This window comes from Lacerta agilis, chromosome 9 (genome assembly GCF_009819535.1).
Source record: "Lacerta agilis isolate rLacAgi1 chromosome 9, rLacAgi1.pri, whole genome shotgun sequence".
Lineage (NCBI taxonomy): Eukaryota > Metazoa > Chordata > Lepidosauria > Squamata > Lacertidae > Lacerta > Lacerta agilis.
Window position 1 is genome coordinate 46,663,725 of NC_046320.1, and position 19,609 is coordinate 46,683,333.

General features: G+C 40.3%; 1 protein-coding gene across 4 annotated transcripts in view; it reads left to right on the plus strand.

Moving 5' to 3' along the window:
• The window catches only part of TNIP3 (TNFAIP3 interacting protein 3), a 68,455-nt gene that overhangs the window by 21,778 nt on the left and 27,068 nt on the right, over positions 1-19,609 (plus strand). For all 4 annotated transcript variants that reach the window (XM_033161055.1, XM_033161053.1, XM_033161051.1 and 1 more), the window contains 6 exons: positions 7,551-7,628; positions 8,099-8,173; positions 9,590-9,655; positions 11,329-11,460; positions 14,321-14,428; positions 19,096-19,215. In XM_033161055.1, the coding sequence (XP_033016946.1) occupies positions 7,578-7,628; positions 8,099-8,173; positions 9,590-9,655; positions 11,329-11,460; positions 14,321-14,428; positions 19,096-19,215 (552 nt within the window). In that variant the 5' untranslated portion in view covers positions 7,551-7,577. The remainder of the gene's footprint in view (positions 1-7,550; positions 7,629-8,098; positions 8,174-9,589; positions 9,656-11,328; positions 11,461-14,320; positions 14,429-19,095; positions 19,216-19,609) is intronic.

The window sequence follows — 19,609 nt, forward strand, 5'->3', positions numbered from 1 at the left end:
AAAGACTGGACATAGTTTAATCTGTGCATAAACTTAGTGGAAACAAATCAGGATGAAAGCTTAATAAAGAGGTCATTTGAGAGAGCTCTAGGATCAGGGAGCCCTGGTTTCAAATGTCCACTCAACCATGAAGCTCGCTAAGTGAACAAACCTAAGCCAGCCCTTATCTCTCAGCTCAACCTTATAGGATTGTTGTGAAGGGCAATGTGTCCTGAAGTTTGGGATAAAAATGGATTAGATAAATGCTCGGCCCTTTTTGTACTGCCACAACTTTGGTTTAGTTTATTTCCCCACTCTCACCCCCCCCCCCCATTTCTTTGGCTTTAATACATGGCTTGGAGAGGAGAGATTCAGCTCTTTTTGTTTGTTTGTTTGTTTGCTTGCTTCATTTCTATGAATTGATGTCATGACCCACCTTGGGGGTTGAAATGTGGGACATAAATATTTAGATAAAGAAATGAATAATTGTTCCTTGATTCCCTTCTGTATCTATTTATCCCTGACTGCTATTGATGCAGCTGGGTCGCTTCTTATCCTTCTGATGGTACAAAGTGGTTGTTGTTACTATCTTCTGTTTATTTTAAGTGTTCTTTTTTAAATTAAAGGCAAATTTTAATGTACTTCACTCTAAAAAGAAACAATGTTTATATTTAAGGCAAAAACATATACACATGAAGTAAACAAGGAGACAAGCTTTTACATAAGAACATAAGAAGACTTGCTGGATCAGGCCAATGGCCTAATCCAAAATGTTTTAACCTAAAATACACATTTTAGCCTATATTATGAATTTTTGCATCTATCTAAACCTAAAATGTGTATTTTTATACAGTGCACATGTTTAAAAATGGTTTTATTGTGACACAATATTCAGGAAGTATGACAAATGAAAGATAGCTGTGTTCCAGATTGCATATTAATCTAGGATATATAAATTGGGCCAGCTATATGCTGAACATCCTCAGGCATCGCTTTAAACTCAGAAAGAACTGAAAATTGCACATTCAGTCCTCAGATATTAAAAAAGCAGGAGAGATTAGAGTGAAGAAATGTGAAGTTAAACAGAGGCCAGTTTATAACTTGTATAAACTGAAATGCAAAATAGGTGGGATGGGGGAGAATATAATCCAGTAAAAATATATATGGGGGAAAGTGTTTAATAGATTGCAAAGGTTATGTGCTATATCCTGTGTGCTTGAAGTTCACTTAGATCAGATTTCATATAGCAACACACTTCCTATCTACTTCAAAAGAAGTTAACAACATATTATATTTTTTGGGGGGTGGGGGAACAAAACAAAACAAAGCAAAACAAAACCTGTACTGCTTTCTGCCTGAACAAAAATACCTGGCTGCCTTCAATTTCCCTCAGAAGGCAGGTGACTCACACGATTTGCTGCATGTTTTTGAGGGTGGGATCTGGAGTGTTTATCTGAGTCTTCTTGATTTTCTTCTGAGGTCCTTTTTCGCAAACCCATTTGGGAGCACAGTGGGTCTGCATGCCTTTCTATAATGTTTACAATTTCTGAAGCAGAGAATTCAGATGACATCCCATAAACTGACATCTTGTAACCCAAAGGCTCTTTCAAAGCTGTTTTCAGGACTTATGTGTAAACAAATTCCCTCTGCTTCCTTCCCCCTTTTTTTATACAAACCAGGATATCTTCACAGGGAAAATAAAACTAGGCTTAAAAGGTACCACATGACTGTGATCTGCTGTGAGAAGCTAATGAGACTGTGAACATCTGCTTCATGCACCAGTAATTGCATCTGTAATGGTTTTTCATTACAGTGTGTTGCGATATCCTAGTCCTTTCTTGGGGCATAGTGATCTTAATTATCCTTAACTTAAACCCACTGTATAACTTGAAGAGAAGATTCAGCTATCAATCCTTATGAGAACAAGATAAATGCTGTGAGCTTTGTTTCCCTTCATGACATACACAAGCAAACTCTATTGGAAAGCTCCTCTAATAGAAAAGCACATTTGTTCTCATATGATGTTTGATTCCTGACATATGCTGTTAAGGCTTTTCAGGTATCTTATTTGTCTGTGTACATGGAACCTTAGAAACATTAGATGATAAATCTTGAAACTTTAGAAGATAACAATGTACAGGCTGATACACCTCCCCACATCCATAAGGATATGGTTGCCTCCAAAGCAGGCCAAAAACATAATTCCTTTTCCAATAGTTTCTTGTATCCTCTTAGTCCTGTAGAAGATCTGGACAGACCAGCTTTCAATGAGAATATTCTGGAATCCTGGGGCTCCTCCAGATGACCTTGATTCATCTTGATTTGCTTGCACACATCGTACATGGGGATTATGCAATGCCCACCCTTTATTGAGCCTTCATCCTGGTTCACTTGTGCATATGTTATATGTCTTCCCATCAATGAGTCATTTATCCTACTCTTTTAAATGCATTTCCCCTTTCCCTAACTTCAAAAAATGCAATTTTTAAAATAGCAGATACGTTGCACTCGTCAACCTTCTTCCACATTTTTTGGTAGGCAATTTGCATCCCTCCCACAAAATACTGACAGTTGAGAGGCGACCCTGGCTAGGTTGAATTACTGGTTTGATTATAAACAGTTCCACAAATGCACCTTTTTGGCACCATGCACCAGCATCTTAAGATGCCTAGAAATATGATGGGTAAAGTTAACACCAATGTAACTGTTGAAACCATGTTCAGAAAGAGCCTTAGAAGCTGATCACTGAATTTGAAGCTGAGCAGGTAACAGTGAGACAGGGGACATGGTAGTGTGCTGTTTTAAGCTTGTTGGGTTTCCTTTGGTAAACTTAAATGCCATTTGTGAGCCACTAGATGGCCATCTCTCTTCCAATCTAAGGGGGGGGGTGTCACCCTCTCACTTTGCTTCAACATATTTCAGTTCAGTACTGCCTTAGAACAAGGGTATGCAAAAGTCAGCTATAAAAATGCAGATTTTTCGTAAGAAAGGAATACAGCCCAAGGAAGAGAAAGACTTGAGAAATCCTGGAAATGGAAGAGATGCAATGCAAAAATGATAATGAAAGGCAGAGCCCAGCTTGTAGAGATGAAAGGAGACAGAGAATAACTTGGGCGCCCATATGAAAAGTGTCTGAAGATCATGGGTTTTACTTGGAACATAGTGTCTGAACTTTAGGAAGGAATCTTAAAAGGGAACATAAATTGTAAAATGAGTTCTCTGAATACTTTGATGTGGTTGGTTGTGTTTCATATGAATTTGGTCAGAGAGGGTGGAAATGTCCTCCTAGGTCAATGATCCGAAAACTGCCAGAAGAAGATTTATGAAGGTTTTCAACTATATTGAGCACTGCTTGAGTTGCCATTCCACATCCTTGTGTACTCATAGAAAGAGCCAAAAAATAAAATGTAAAAAGGTTATTTGGGTGATGTGCAGCAGTGGATATAGTTGTTACATATGTTTCTTAACAGAGTGTAAACTATTCGGGCTCAAATAAAAAAAATTCTTCAGATTCTTTTTTTTTTAAAGGAAAGATATCACTGCAACTAGGGATGGGTAAATCTGTCAATTTTGTTTCTATTTTTCATTTTTCCAGTCTTAAGTTCAGTTTCCACATTTCCACTTTGCAAATTTCTTTCAAAACAAATCTCATGAAAATTTCTCAGCATTTTTGTGTGAAATTTTTGTTACACATTGCCCAATATGCACAATTTTTTTTTGCAAGGCAGTTTCCCCTAATATAATGCATTTTTAATTTTATTTTCGCCAATATCCGCATTTGATTTCCTTCCCACCTCTGGTATCACTGGAGGGCCATCCATTGTGCCCAGTGGCCTGGTGTTGTTGTTATTGAATTCTAGGTTGGTACATAATAAGGGCATGTTGGTCTATGCATGCTGGTCTGTATAACCGAGACCTGGTTGGGGGAGCTGGGTGGACCAGACCTGGATGAACCAGACCATAGTTCTTCTGTACCTGGGTATTCTGTGCAACACCAGTCCAGTCCAAAGCTGAGCAGACCAAAGGGGCACCTTCCTCATATCTTCTATTTTCAGTGCAACTTCCTACAAAATGCTAGGGTAGGTTAAATAATACATTTTTAGTCACTCCAATACTGTAAATGCTGCTGCTGCAGGAAAACAATGGCAAATATTCTGAGATAGCCTGCATCTGCGAATTAAGATGGAGGAAATAATGTTAGACCCTATAATGATAGGGTCATGGTAAACATTAAAGAGATAATAGATGTGGAAATACTTTGAGAATTCAGGGAAAGTATGAAATAAATACTAAGATAAAAGATAAAGGAAATGACCCCTGGACGGTTAAGTCCAGTCAAAGGCAACTATGGGGTGTGGTGCTTATCTTGCTTCAGGCCGAGGGAGCCAGCGTTTGTCCACAGACAGCTTTCTGGGTCATGTGGCCAGCATGACAAAACCACTTCTGAGAGTTTATACAAATACTGTAAAGTTGAAGAAGTTCCAGTGCATTCCATGCCACTCCTCCTTTCTGAGTAAAGAGCATCACTGCACTTCACTGCAAACATTTACATATTTTCTCCTTATATGTCCAGTCTTCCTGCTTTGTTTCCTAAGGTGGACTTTCCTGTCATGCATTGTCTGCATAGCATGAACATGCTTTTCCCTTTCTTTCATCTACCTCTCATTCTTGACATACTTTGCAATCTTACTCGACATACTTTGCAATCTTACACTGCACAGACTGACTAAATCACATCTGTTTTGTAATTCTTTTAGTTATGCTAACTAACATGGAAGGCAATGGCGAATGTGCCATTTTTCACAGCGTTGTTTAATTATTTTGGCTTAGAGGGAGATAAATGTAGATTTGATGGGGATTCCTCAGATATTTACTTATTCAGAGATGATAAGAAAGGACATAAAAGCCAGCACATACTTGTCTCAGGCAAACTTTGCGTTGAAGCGTTGTGTATAAAAGTTTTGAATGAATGAATGAATTCATGTACAGTCCACAATGCTTGTTACTCAATTCACACTTTTGACAACCCACCCACCTTCAGCAATGTGCAATTTTAAATGTGTGAATAACTATATATACTTTGCAATATAACACGCCCACGAAGGAGGTTTCTGTTCACATTATACCATAGAAGTAAAAGTATTACCACAGCTTTCTTTATCTGCATTCTACCTTTTAAGTTTCCTGTCTGTTAAACCTACCTAGGTAACAGTAGGGAGAAACCCAGCACTGACTTTCAATCCAAAATCCATATCAGGGCAACACTTTATTAGGTGAACCATAATGTCACAAAACAATATGCAAATATTCAAATTCCCCAGAGCCCTTTATCAAGCTATATGGTAAAAAGGAGGAAGGATGGCAGCTGGGAGAGGAAGAGGAGAAAATATGTTGGTGGGTGGTGAAGACATGGAGTCTGCATTTAAACATGGTCTAAGGGTGGAGTGTGTGAGGATGTAGCAGACACTCTGGTGAGGGTTAGGCTGTGCATACTATGTACCTTTAAAGTGCACATTCTTTCCTCCAAAGAATTCTGGGCACTGTCGTTTACCCCCCCCCCCCCCCGAATTATAATTCACAGCCACCCTTTATAAACTACAGTGCCCAGAATTCTGTGAGGGAAAGAAAGTGATTCAAATGTGTTTTAAAGGTATAGTGTGTAAACAGCCTGAGTTAGGTGCTATGCAGGTTTCAGGTCATATCCAAGGCTGCTGTGAAGAAGGAACATACAATGGTTTGAAAAGGTAGAATTTGACTGTGATGTAACAGAGGTAAACTGAGCCAGACAAGGATACTAAAAGGATACTAAAAGTGGTGTGTGTGTGTGTGTGTGTGTGTGTGTGTGTGTGTGTGTGTGTACTGAGTAAGAGCCAAAATGTATAGGACTGAATGTGAGCCAACCAAAACTGGGGGAAATTCATTCTTAAATTTAAAACTAATGTTGCTCTGATTTGAACTGCACTTACTGTTTATAGGAAGTTCTGACTTAAACATTAGTTTCTAAAGTAAAATCGCTGTTTAATCATTAAGTTGTCACGCAGATGTCTGGGATTCAGCTGCAGAAAATTCCATTATTTCATCAATACAGTAACCAAATGAGTGGTCATGTTGCCCATAAAGGTGTGGTATTTCTCAAAGCATGGTTTACATTTTAATATATTATATGCTGGTGCTTAAAAATAATGCATGATAATAAGTGAAATGAATTGAGAACATCAGACCTTTTGAAAAGTTATCAATATTCAATACCAAACTCAAAGCTCCATTCATTTTTGATAGATCATTTTTGCCCTTCACCAAGTTTTTGATGTTGTTATCATTAATTTATTAATGAATCACCTTTTATCTATATCCCAGGTGATTTACAGATATACCATAAAAACAGCTATATTGAAAGTATCTACTGTATTTTTAAGTAGAAAGAAAACTAAAGGCAGTTAAAAAAAGAAAAAAGAAAATGAACACTTAGGACAAATACCTTTTCACCCTGGTTGAAATACTTGTTGAAAATACCTTCAATTGTTTGTGTCTGGTAGGAAACAATTTTGGCCCAGTGGGCCTGATCCTTATCTTTTTTCCCTTGCCATGGGCCAACTCTGACATCACACTCTGAACCTACCAATCATGATTTCTCTTCTCCTGTAGATTTAAGGCTTTATACTTCTTTTGAATCCTCTGATTCCCACCCTCTACGCCTGCAAAAACAACAACAGGGATGTAAAAGGTCAACTTAACTAAAACCCAGAACTTTCTACAGTAATTACTTTAACAATTATATGTGACTTGAAATTATTGCCAACCACTTGCTACGGGTGTGATTAGAAAATGACAATTCTGTGATATTCAGTCTTAATAGGAACACACACCTTAATTTATTTCCTTGTGAACTCACTACTTTCTTACTTTGTTCCCTAGCCAACAAATATTTGAAGAGGCAGAATATGTTTAGGTATGTTTAACTGGGACAAAAAAATGCACACCCAGTTTGTATAGGTTTTGTGCTACATGGTACATATTGTTCGTTATGTTGGACATTTCCTTCCCGGTTGTTTTCAGAAGCATTGCTCATATTTTACATGAACCATGACTCACTTATTTCCCTGTCATGGGCAAATATACAGTATGTCTTAACATCCCATCTGAAAAGTTCTCTGAACGTGCAAGGACACATGGGGGGGGGGGGAGAGATCCAATAAGAAATGCTTATCAGTAGCAGGCGGGAGGGGTGTGTGACCTAGTCAGTTTACTCCCCCTTACTTGTCTGTACAGCTTCCCCTCCCGGAGAACAGCTGGGCGACAACAAGGAAGCTGCAGTTTACATACCACATGAAGCAGCCGGCTATCTTTTTACCTGAATCATAGGCTACATAACTTGAGACATTTTGGGAAGCCCCCTATTCTGTGAAGGATTCAAATACAAGTCCCATCACTTGCTGTGTTCCAGACACAGAGAGAAAGACATGGATGCGTTTTCTGTGATGCTTTTGTGAAGTCTTAGTGGCCTTCTTCTTGTCTTGGATGAATTCTCCCACACAGCGCATGTGACTTATTTTCCTTCATCTGATTTAAAGGCCTTTAGTGAACACAGCACCCGACAGATGCAGGTGGGCGTGGAGGATGAGAAGAGAACTTCAAGCAGCCTGTCAGAGGTAAAGGAGTGCACTGGCTGCACATATGTGTCTGTGGCAATTGGACTTTTCATTTTGTGCTAGGACCAGTAATATTGTATTTTGTATTTTGTAATTGTTGCAGTAGCCTACTCTAACGTAGAGGTTACCTAGGGTACTGTCTTAAAGGCGCCCCAATTTTTCTGCTTCTTTTTCACGTATGTAGAAATTTTCCATCTTCCTGCTATGAAAAGATGCACAAGCACCTGCTACAATAAGTTTAAAAATAATAATTAACTATTGACAAACAACGAAATCAAAAAGGTTTCTTTCTTTTTTTTAAAGGTTGTTCTTTGTTAATGTAAGATATAAAAAGTATCTGATATTATATATCTATTATTGCTGTGCACTCTGGATACTTACATAGTTGGCTTAAGTCACATTTTTCAGGGGGCTCCTAATTTACATTGAAACAGTAACTAATGGACATATGATTTCTTTTCTTTTCATAGGATATATTGGCAAAGAAGATGCCAGTAGGTGTACTGGAAAAACAGATTATATCATTGGAAAAACAGAGGCAAGAGGTACCGGTAATTTTAAAGCATTTTTTTGGGGACAAGCTGATGGACTGCAATGGGTTGTTCACTTGGAGTTTGGGGTTGTAAATTCATTGTTGTAAATGCACATTCATCTTTCTGGAGGAAGCAGTGGTTAATCTTGGTTCTCCTATGCATGAATTGCATCATGCATGTGGTTAAAAACTGTGTGCATAATTATGGTCCATGTTTATATGTACATGTAAAATGTATCAGGTATAGATGCCATAATAAAACCTAGTCTTTGAAGCAGCTTTGAGCTCAGCTGGACTTTCCTTACCCATTGTGACCAATAGGTTTGGCCTCACATGTTGACAAAAAAGATCTTGGAATCAAGGTGGCATATATCCACCTGTACAGTTGTCTATTTGAAGTAGCCATCTATTTGAAGCATTGTGTGGTCCAAGTCTGGTTTAAATATAGAGACTTAAGAAGGAAATCGTGCCTTGAAGTTGCCTATTGACATCACCTAAAAGGCAGAATGAGCAGGCACACAGTTCACCAGGTTACAATCTCCCCACTATGATGTATTGTAATGTATTCCTATTGATATTTCCCCTCTAAATTTTCTTGTATACATATAAATTAGTATATGCAAATATTATGCAAATCTGTGACCTCTTTTGCCCTTTTTCTTGGTAGTGTGTTGTAAGGGGCTATGCTGCCTGGAATGCTTACATGATGGTATATATAAAGGATGGGAAAGAAGCACATTTCATGCTGCTGTGAACTAAGTGAACTTTCAGAAGTCTGCTCATCTTAGAAATCCCTGCAGGAAGTTTTGTGTTTAACATTTGCATTTCCACAGCATTAAGCCTGAGTCAGCTGCCACTCCCTATCCGTCTTGCCCTAGCATTCATTCCTATGCTTTATATATCATACAAACGGGCAAACGGGATAAAATCTTATTGTAAGTGTTTTGTACAGTAATACAAAACAGCTGTAAGTAGTGTAGTTAAGAGGTTGGAAGCAGATATAATCAATAAAACCTTAAATGACCTGAGGCTTCCATGCTTTAGGAGCCACATTCTTCCAATGACTCTTGCATATCTCAGGAAATAACAGTGTTGGGGAAAGCCCTGTAGGTCACAGCTCACAGCAGCTTTGAAACTTCCCACATTTAAGAATCTACCAAAGTCCTGTCCTCTGTTTCTTCCGAAATGTTTTTTCTCAGGCAAGAATTTGATGGCTGATTGAGCATTATTTTACTTACGTTTGGTTAAATTAAAATTTAAAATATCTATGTTTTATCACTATTCCTGTTCTGAGAATCAGGAAATAAGGCAAATGAAATCTCTAAAATAATATGCCAGTTCCAAGATTAAAATATAAGACCACTGCAGGTTTCACACTTGTAATGTGAGAATAAATAATGTACCTAACACAGTTAGTTAATAATTTCAGCTGCTGGCAGTGAACCATCAATGGGATCAGCAGTTCAGGCGAATGAAACAGCAGTATGGAAAAAAGGTAAATTTCTATTTAAGTGTGACAGAAGTGGAGGCTACCTTTCTATACTTTTAATTTGTTTTGTTTTGTCTTGTCTCATTTTTAAGAAGGGGAAGGTAGAGTAGCAGAAAGGGTGGGCAAGGAACAAAAACATATACTGCTTTTGAAAACCTAGCAAGTGCATCTGATGTAGGTTTGAGGTGATGATTGCTGCAGTCTTTTGGAGAGGATAGTGAATTCTGATGACAGAAGAAGAAGAAGAAGAAGAAGAAGAGTTTGGTTTTGATATCCCGCTTTATACTACCCTAAGGAGTCTCAAAGCTGCTAACAATCTCCTTTCCCTTCCTCCCCCACAACAAACACTCTGTGAGGTGAGTGAGGCTGAGAGACTTCAGAGAAGTGTGACTAGCCCAAGGTCACCCAGCAGCTGCATGTGGAGGAGCAGGGAGGCAAACCCGGTTCACCAGATTACAAGTCTACAGCTCTTAACCACTATACCACAGGTTATTTCAGGCATGGGCAAACTCTGGCCCTCCAGATGTTTGGGACTACAACTCCCATCATCCCTGAGCACTGATCCTGTTAGCTAGGGATGATGGGAATTATAGTCCCAAACATCTGGATGGCCAGAGTTTCCCTATGCCTGGGTTAGGGAGTGAAATGGCTGGCACTGTTTACCATTAATTGTGGGGGTCTTCCTCCCCCACTCCCTTTGCTACTGCATGTGTACCTTCAGCATATAATGAAAACTGTATGTCGGATGCATTTTTGGTGAGGTGTGAGTTTTACAATTTAGGGACTGCTGCAGAGCCTCCACCACCCTGAGCCTCTGCTGATCTTAACACCCAAGAGGGACTCCAGATGGATTTGGTGTTGCCCTGGAGCACTGTGGGGTAAAAGATGGTGGCTACTACAGTAAAATGGCCACTCCAAATTGTGCTAGGTTCAGGTAGCTTGGAGAAAAGAAAATGGCAATGGGACCAATGGAAGAAGAGTGCTAGTCTTGCAGCTGTTGCCAAAGGTAATGAAAAAGAGAAGGCCATGATACTGCTGTTAATGCTGAGCTGTCCCACCCACCCACCCAAATTTCCCTCCCCAAAATGTTTGCTGCTTATGAACGGGGTTGTGAGCTTGGGAGGTTATCTGGTCTTTGCTCTAGTCCTTTGTTTAAGTTGGGTAAAGCTGAGTTCTGGGTCTGAAAAGGTTAGTGCTTTAGCACATAAAAATAATACTAGTAAGTTGTGATCTAGCAAGTTTTAAAAGTACTTTGCACACAGCATTTCAATAATCTGTACAACAGTCATGTAAGGTTGGCTAGTATTAACTTTATATAACCAATAGGAATCTGGGCCAGTGGCTGAAGATTAGAATCAGTGACTTGTCTTTTTCTTTTTTAGTTACTTGAAGTAAGATTTAGATCAGGGATTTCCCCTCATGCAACACAGCTAACTATTATACCTGTTCTATATAGGTCTATCATTCCCCACGGGACAGCTCATCACAAGTTTCAGAGGCTCAGCAGCTTTTGACTTCTAAATCTCATAAGCTTAGTCATATAGATTTATCCTGAAATGTATTTTATAGCATGTGGTGGTCCCTGCTTTCCCACGTTGACCATTGTGCTGCCCAGCCGCTGCTTCCTGGTGAAAGAAAGGGATCTATCTTACCTCAATTATCCTTGTGTCACATTGCAGGTCACAGATGTGAAAGCACAACTGGAAACAATGCAGAAGAGTGTCAAGGAACTGGAAAAAGAAAGGCACCAAATGCAGCAGGAGTGTAGAAGGCTGGAAGCCCTGGCTACAAACAGCCTCCTACAGGAAATGGTAGGAAACTGTTGTTTTACTATCACCAGGGTGGGGTGGGGATTTTAGTATTCATTGGTCTAGTTAAAGTTGTGTTTGTAGTTCAAAAATGACTGAGCCCTATAGTAGTAGAAAAGTTATCTAGCTGACAGTCTGTGTTACTCTTAGACAAGGAAAAAGAGAACAAATGCTTCGATAGATGTTATATATGCATTTATATATATATGCAGCTATACTCATTAATGAGAAAGGTTTCGGGGGTAAACCCTGAGGAAAAATCCATACCCACTGCCTTTCTTCAGGAGAAGAAAATGCTAAGGAGTAAACCCTACACAAGTCTGGAGTGGAGTCCCTAAGGCAGTTGGATGGTGTTTTGTATGCCTTCTTTTGGCAATTCCTGCAGCCAAGCTGGTGACAAATGTATTGCCCTGTTTTCCTTTGGACCTCATTAGCTAGGCCAAGAGGCAGACCTCCATGTACACTGCCCAGGCTTGCACCCCAGTGAGGTCACTTTGGTGCTGCCAATGCAGCAAAAACAATTCAAGAGAAAGCAGTTACAAGTCTCTGCAGCCACAGCAGGTGGTGTGATTCTCCAGAGGTTTGACTTTATCCCTGGAGGAGCAATCTATTGTCTCTCAAGACAGAAAAATGCCAACAGCAATGCATTAAAATATATATATATATGTTGATGTAAGGTTCTCAGGGTGGTTGCTCGTGAGTGTATAGGCAAGACTCCGACCTGTCTTTTAGTAGTTTTATTGTGCATACTATTTACAGTGCAGAGCTACAAGTTCATGTCTGTATCAGTCACTAGCAGAATCCGGGAGTGGCCCCTTCCGGCTGGGACCCCAACATAAGAGCTTCGGTATGCGAAATCTCCACCTCCCTTCCTTGCGTTTCACCCCTCTGTGCGCATGGGGTAATGGAAATGGCGTGTCTCCCTCCTCGCCCGCTGGACGAGGGGGGTGCAGGGTCTCTCCAACATCTCCAGAGCCTTTGCTCTCAAGCCTCTGAGCAGCATGCCCCTCCCCACTAGAGACATCACTGCTTGCTCCGCTGAGAGAGGAGGTGCTGCTGGCCAGGTGGGGTCGGGGCTCTCTGTAACATCCCGAGAGACCCTCCATCAGCGTTGCGCTGGGGACAGTTCCCTGACAGTTGAGCTATCACTTGGGTTCAGTTTCAACCAACTCTTTAGTAACAGGAGCTTTGCAATCTCACAGATTCCCTGCCCCCAATGTTTTCTAAGTAGAATAGAACCAAACAGATGGAGGCTTTTGTAGGTCAATATTACAGAGCTATTGTGCTCGTCCTGCTTATGCGCTTCTCATAAGCATGTGCAAACAGAATGCTGCACTAGATGGACCTTTGGTCTGATCCAACAGGGTTCTCCAAGGGCCATAAATTCAGAAATATGTGAAACTAAAATATTAGAATATAAGAAAATCTAATTCACATGCTAAAATTTTGACTAACTAGAGGTAGAAAAAGCATTTGCAATGGAGAAGCCACGTATATTAGTGGCCTTAGGAGGGACCATGGTCCACTGATGTGCACACTTTGTATATGGAAGGTTCCAGATTTAATCTCTGTTATTTCAAGTGTGGTCTGAAGGCACATGAGACCATCTCCTTACTGAAGCTAAGCAGATCTGGGTCTAGTCAGTGTCTTGTAAAGGTGACATGGGAAACACGTGTGTGTTAGCTTGGGTTGCACGATGAAAGAAAAACAGAAAATAAATGTAAGAAAATAAATCAAGTTGCACATGACGGGAAAGGACCTTTGTCTGAGACCCCAAAAAGCCACTGTCTGCCAGAGTTGGCAATACTGGGCTATATGGACAAATGATCTAACTTCATCTAAATGTACCGGTATCTTCCTCTTTTCTGGTTTTCAAAAACAAATTATTAATCTATTTTCTAGCAGACGCTTGGTCTTTCAGACAGAGTGAAACTACCCCTTTTCTTACAGAATCTGGCATGTTTGATGTTAGGCAGGTATCACTGGAGTGACTAAGACTGTTAATTTAATTTATTTACAGCTCTTGACCTTGGAAGTCAGTTGACTTTTGAGACAACTGAGGTATTCCATTTCCATTTCAAGTTGGATAAAGTCTTAGGCTAAGGTGTCCTTGAAGCACAGCCAGTTTTACCATTAGGCAAAATGAGGGGTCCGCCTCAAGCAGCTGATTTTTGGTGTCATGAAAGGGCAGACAATTGGGGAAGAGCCACTTGTGAGATTCACCCATAACTTTTCATGCTGTGTTTTTACTTCCTCTTAACTGTCTGGACTTTGTGTCTGGAATTGTTCTTGTTTTGATTATGTTGTAACCTACTCTGGAATCATATGATGAAGGGTGGCCAGAAATATTTCAAATAAATCTGGGGGGAGGATCTCCTCCTGCTTTGTCCCCCCCCAGTAAGTGCTGTCTGCCTTGAAACTGTAGGGTGGAACAAATTCAAGATAAAATACAATTAAATCCCCCCCTAAGATGTCATTGCTTTGGCTGGGGATTGTGGGGCTACTCTAGTGCTCCAACCATGACCTCTGCTGCCTCCTTGACAGACACATCATCCAACAACAAGGCCTTCAGGGTGGTATTTACAGTTGTGAAGGGGTAAGCTCTATATTTCTTCAGCTACCTCATGCAGTTTTATGACCTATATGTGCCACATGAGAGCCCAAAAGGTAGTCAATAGAATTTCATCAGACTTTAGTGTATCTGGGATGAGCTATCCATCAGTTTTGCTGCTGTTTTCTTTCCGAGAAGTTTGGCATGCTTCCTTGGAATAATAATAATAAAAAATACAGCACATCTGTCAGACCAAGAAAAAAATGCAACCATCTGCACTTTATCAACAATCTATGTGTTTTTACATTCCAGAGAGACAAAAAAATCCTTAAGGAAGAGAATAGACTTCTGAAAGAAGAAACCTCCTTAGCAAATACAAAAAAGATGCATTATGAATGTGAAATAAGTCGGCTTAACAAGGTAAGGATATTCTTGTTTCAGAATATTTATCTCTTTGCTTTGAAATCTTTACCTGCTCAGGTAAAGAAGTTTATCCATTTGGCAGCTACTGATTGTAAAGTTGGTGAGCATTATTTTTGTCACCTGCTGTACTAATAGCTTATGAGAACGCAAAGTAATAAAATTACACGAAAGCATTATTTTCAAAGAGCATGCTTAAGGTGGCTGTCTTTATTTTAAAAGAAACACAGCCGTGTAGGGCCCTGATCCTTATTATGCTGCTGGTCCAGATTGGGGGCTAGACCAGTACCCCACCGAAAATAATCCCTAATGCTATTTGCTCCCCCAGCTGCTGTTTGTAGTAAGTAGCACCTTCAGTGGCAAATAGAAGCTGTGCATTTGTGTATGAGATTTTTAAGGAGAAACCAGGTCAGGAAGAGTTTTGTTTTGTTTTTGTTTTTTTGGACTGGGGAAGCATGTTGGAACCGAGCTTATAGTTTGTCCGTCCCCCCCCCCCCCGCCTTCACTCTAGGTGACGTGAAGACTATTATAACAACAACCTTACATTATTGCATGCTTACTCTGAGGAAACACTATTTGTGTTGCACTTCCCTGCTTCACACTTGATGTGAATGCTGGGGAACACAAACAGGAGAGAGCTGTTGTGCTAACGCATTTGCTTGTGGGTTCCCATGGACATCTGTTTGGCTTCTGTGAGACAGAATGCTGGACTTAAGTTTGGAAGAGATGGGGAACCTCCAAAATGCAACTCCCCAGCCCTCTATACCTGGCTCTTGGGACACTGTCCAGATCATGTCTCCTTTCTCCAAGCCACACTTCTCTCTGGCTATGCTCCACACTCTCCTTTTGTCCTTGTGCCTGGCTGGATTGTTTCCTTGAATTGTACTCACCTTGATGGGGGACATGGAGAGATGTAATGTGTGTGTGTGTGGGGGGGGGGGAAGTTGCCTACTGATTGAAGGTAGGAGTCATGCCCACCTACTTTTGGCTCCCGGCCCTGACCACCACTGGCATGCAGTCACTGGAAGGGAATGTGGTCCCCGAGCTGCAAGATGTTCTCAGCCCCTGAGAGAGGCTGATCCATCTGATCCTTTTATGTTCCAACTGATATTTGCATGATGCAACAAATGCTGTAAATATCTTTGAGTAGAAGTGGGGAATCTGTGGCCTTCCAGACATTGCTGCCTATTGTGGCTGTTTGGTAAAGTGCAACTAAATCCCCTTAGCTCCTACTTTTTATGTTTACTTTCTGAATGCCACAAATTCTGATTTATAGTTTATATCATATCATATCTACTAACAGTCATCTCAGTTCTCTGAACTGCCGTCCTTATGCAATCAAATGGTGGTGTGCTCACACAAGAGGCAGATTATATGTAAACTTGAAACATACAGATAATTTTTTTAAGACCAAAGGAAAGAGGAATGTGGGATGACTGCTGAAAGGGTGAAAACAAACAGAAAATTAGGGCATGGTGAGGGAATAAATAATATGGACTGGAATATTGAACAGGAACACTCAATGCTGCAACATTTTTTTGCAAGCCCCCCGTGTATGTTATAGTTTAGCTGTACTTTTTTGCTTTGTACTCAAGAGGCTGTGTGCCAAAATGATGGTCTCCCCCTGCCTGTGTCTCTTCCTCCCTTTCTCTCTCATGTACAAGAGAAATGGGATGATGTATGTCTCTCCTGATTATTTGAAGAATATGGCCCGGATCCAAATCTCCACATCTTAAGCAGCTGGAACTAGGTGTATGTAACCCACTTAGATACTCGGAACACCAAGAATAATTGTTTGAGGAAGGGAAAGCAGGAATAATAAATCCAACACCCCCCATCTTGAAACTATGATAGGCAGAATTAAAGTATTCAACAGGGGCTATGCATCACACCCCAGTTCTTGGAGCAGGGAAAGGCAAATCATATAAGCAGCAGCTGTTTGTACATGCAGATCCACACCGAGCTTCTGCACACAAACCAGCCCTGGCTGGATACTCCAGGTGTATAGCCAGATTCTAAAATGTTGCAAAAGAAGAATAGAAGGCCATTGCTGGAGAGGCATAAAGCATATTTCCACCAAGAGAGGCTACATAAAGCAATGAGGGTATTTCCTTTTAACCATATCTCCTGGTAAACCACAAACACTTCCTGAGGAAACACATTTCTCTGAAAAATAGTTCTATCTAGCTTTAAGTTAAGCGACAAAACACAAAACTTCAAGCATGAAAAATACATTGTCATTAAAATAAAAACGTTAGCTCTGGTCCACTTGAATCTTGCAATTAATGACAGGTGGAGAAACAAAGTGAAATGTCATAGGCTAGCATGCAAATAAATAATGACTTTCAGGAAGCATATTGTTGTTATTTACAACCCAATATTTTTGAGTCATGACATAAATTATGAGAATCTGAGGGTGGCAAAACTGCCAACAGTATTTTTCATTGCACACTAGTGGAAAGTTAGAGAAAACAGCTCAGCACTTGCAGCTTAAATGCCTCCTCACCACCCAGATGTTTATCTATGGTTATGATCACTTCAAGCTTTTAACTTGAATGCAAAACTTTCATGATATCATGAATTGAGAAGTAATTGGGAACTACCAGTGTGGTGGAGCAGTATGGTGGAGGTGCCCTACCCTCATTGTCATTATTGCAGCTTACTTGGATAGGGCAGGAAAATTAATTAATTAATTCATTTTAATATCCTGCCTTTCCTCCAAGGAGCTCAAGGTGGCATACATAGTTCTCCTCCTTCCCATTTAATCTTCACAAGAAGGTTAAGAGCACAGTCAGCCCAAGGTCACCCAGTAGGGTGGGAATTGTAGGGTGGGAATTCAAACCCTGGTCTCCAATTTCCTGGTTCACTACTCTAACCATTGCATCACAGTGACTGACTAAAGAAGTGTATAGGAACTTACTCAGTGTTACAATAAAATTATGTTTATATCGATATTTAAACATGTCTGCAAGAATCCACAGGGCAACTGATAAATTTACAACACAATCCTATACATGTCTGTTTATACAGTATGTACTTCCCGGTAAGTTTATATGTACTTCCTACAGTGCAATCCTGTGCACACTTACCTGGTCCACTGATTCCCAAATAGATGTCCAGGATTGTGCTGAAAGAATGACATGTTTCAAATGGCAAGGAGACTTAACATATGGCAAAAGAGAGATCTGGAAGTGGGGGAAACAACCCTCATCATGAAGAAAAAATGACATAAGGTCATCTTTGGATAAGAGAGCCTTGAATGCAGCACGCAAATGTACTGTCATCCCCACAGGTGTAAGCCACATGGTAACAAGAAAAGCCAAATGAGATCTCGTGCACATTTATTGTATGGTTAACAAAACATATTGAAGTCAGGTTACGATTTGGAATCAATTAGAGGAACTCTTAAATGTAAATGCACTTTGAGTTTGTTAGAATGTAAGGGTTTTTTGTTTTGCCTTAGTTCCATTCCTCATCTCATTTGTGATTAGTTACAATAATATGTCATTTAAAGCTATCAGTTTCTAAGTTACTTCTAATTTTGAGGCATTAGATAGCTAGGACTGCATTGTGTTGGCATCTGTCTGTCTCAAGAGGCAATGGAGTATATATCCAGGGGTGAAGTTAAACTGCTGTGTTAGCAGCACTGGGGCAACCTCTCCAGGATACAAAAGCCTGGGCAGTGTGTATGGAGGCCCTGGGCTGCCCAAATGACAAGACCCTGCTCTTGGCCTCACTGATGTGGTCAACAGGAAAACAGAGCAATATGTTTGGCACCAGTTTAGCTGCAGGAATTGCTGGGAGGAGGCGTACAAGGCACCATCCACTCCAGGTTTGTGTAGGGTTTACTCCTCAGCCTTTTCTTCTTCTGAAGATATCCTGCAAGGCAGCAGAGGTTTCAGATCAGTTTTCCTTCTCCTAGATGGGCTACCTTTCCAGGTTGATGAGTTTCATCTGCCCAGCTAGGACTAGAAGTTTGGTTTTCTGATAACTTAGAGCACAATCCTAACCATGTCCACTCAGAAGTCCTGTGTGTTCAATGGGGCTTACACCTAGAGAAGTGGGGTTGGGATTGCTGAAATTCTAATATGCAGTTGAATGCAGCCTGGTGTGAGTCTTTGGATTGTGATGATAATACTAATCTAACACCAAGTTAAAAACAACTAGAAAATGAGGTATTTGACTCCCTCAAAAAACTAACATACATCCCCCCCCCACAAGAATCCTGGAAAATAAAGCTCTCTGAGGAGTAAACTACACTTCACAGAATTCTTTGGGGGAAGCCATAGATATTAAAGTGGCATAAATGTGCCTTAAATATTCTACCACCTTTAGGTTGGGATAATGGGACTGGGAGGGGGGGATTGATCCCACAGATGCACACATATCTTTGCTGTGTGTTTAGGGGATGGTGGAAGCTGCCACTTTATTCAAGACCATAATATCATTTTCTCTTCAGGTGTCTTTGCACTTCCAAGGAATGGGGGGCGGATGCCCCCCAGTTTGAGAACTCCTATTGTAATGCAGATTCCCCAACCTTTACTGGGGATTATAAATATGTTAGTTAGAAAGGCTAATGAAGATTGTACTGCTTAAAAAGCAATGATTTTTATGTAGTGATCTCCATGTATAAAGTACTCTTTTCTTTTCTTCCTTTTTGGATACAGGCGCTTCAGGATGCCCTGAAAAATCAAAGTGCCCCCTTGAATGTGGCTCCTGTGAACACCCAGGATATGAACTGCAACCATGAAGAGATGAAAATGCAAATGGAAGTTCTCAGGCAACAGGTATAAATGGACCGCATATGGACCTGAGCAGTAGTGTTGTAATTCATTTAATTCTAAAGGTAGAACTCCTAGGTTTTTACATGAACATTTTATTCTGCATACATTCATGTGCATGAATTCCACGATGAGCTCAGAACCGTTATAAATGAAGGTTGACATTTTCAGTATAAAGTCTGGTTTTCAGATGTAGTACTACCATTCATACTAGAAAACCTCAATAATAAACAGCTAGATCAGCTCACATATCCTCCCCAACCGGTTGATCTATATTTACGTTTTGTTTTCATACTGCTATTTTAATTGCAATACTCCTACTCAACTCACCTATCAAATGCCACCGATGGGAGTTGATAATCAATAAGCCACGTGCCCTTTCCCCATTTTTGTGAGACTA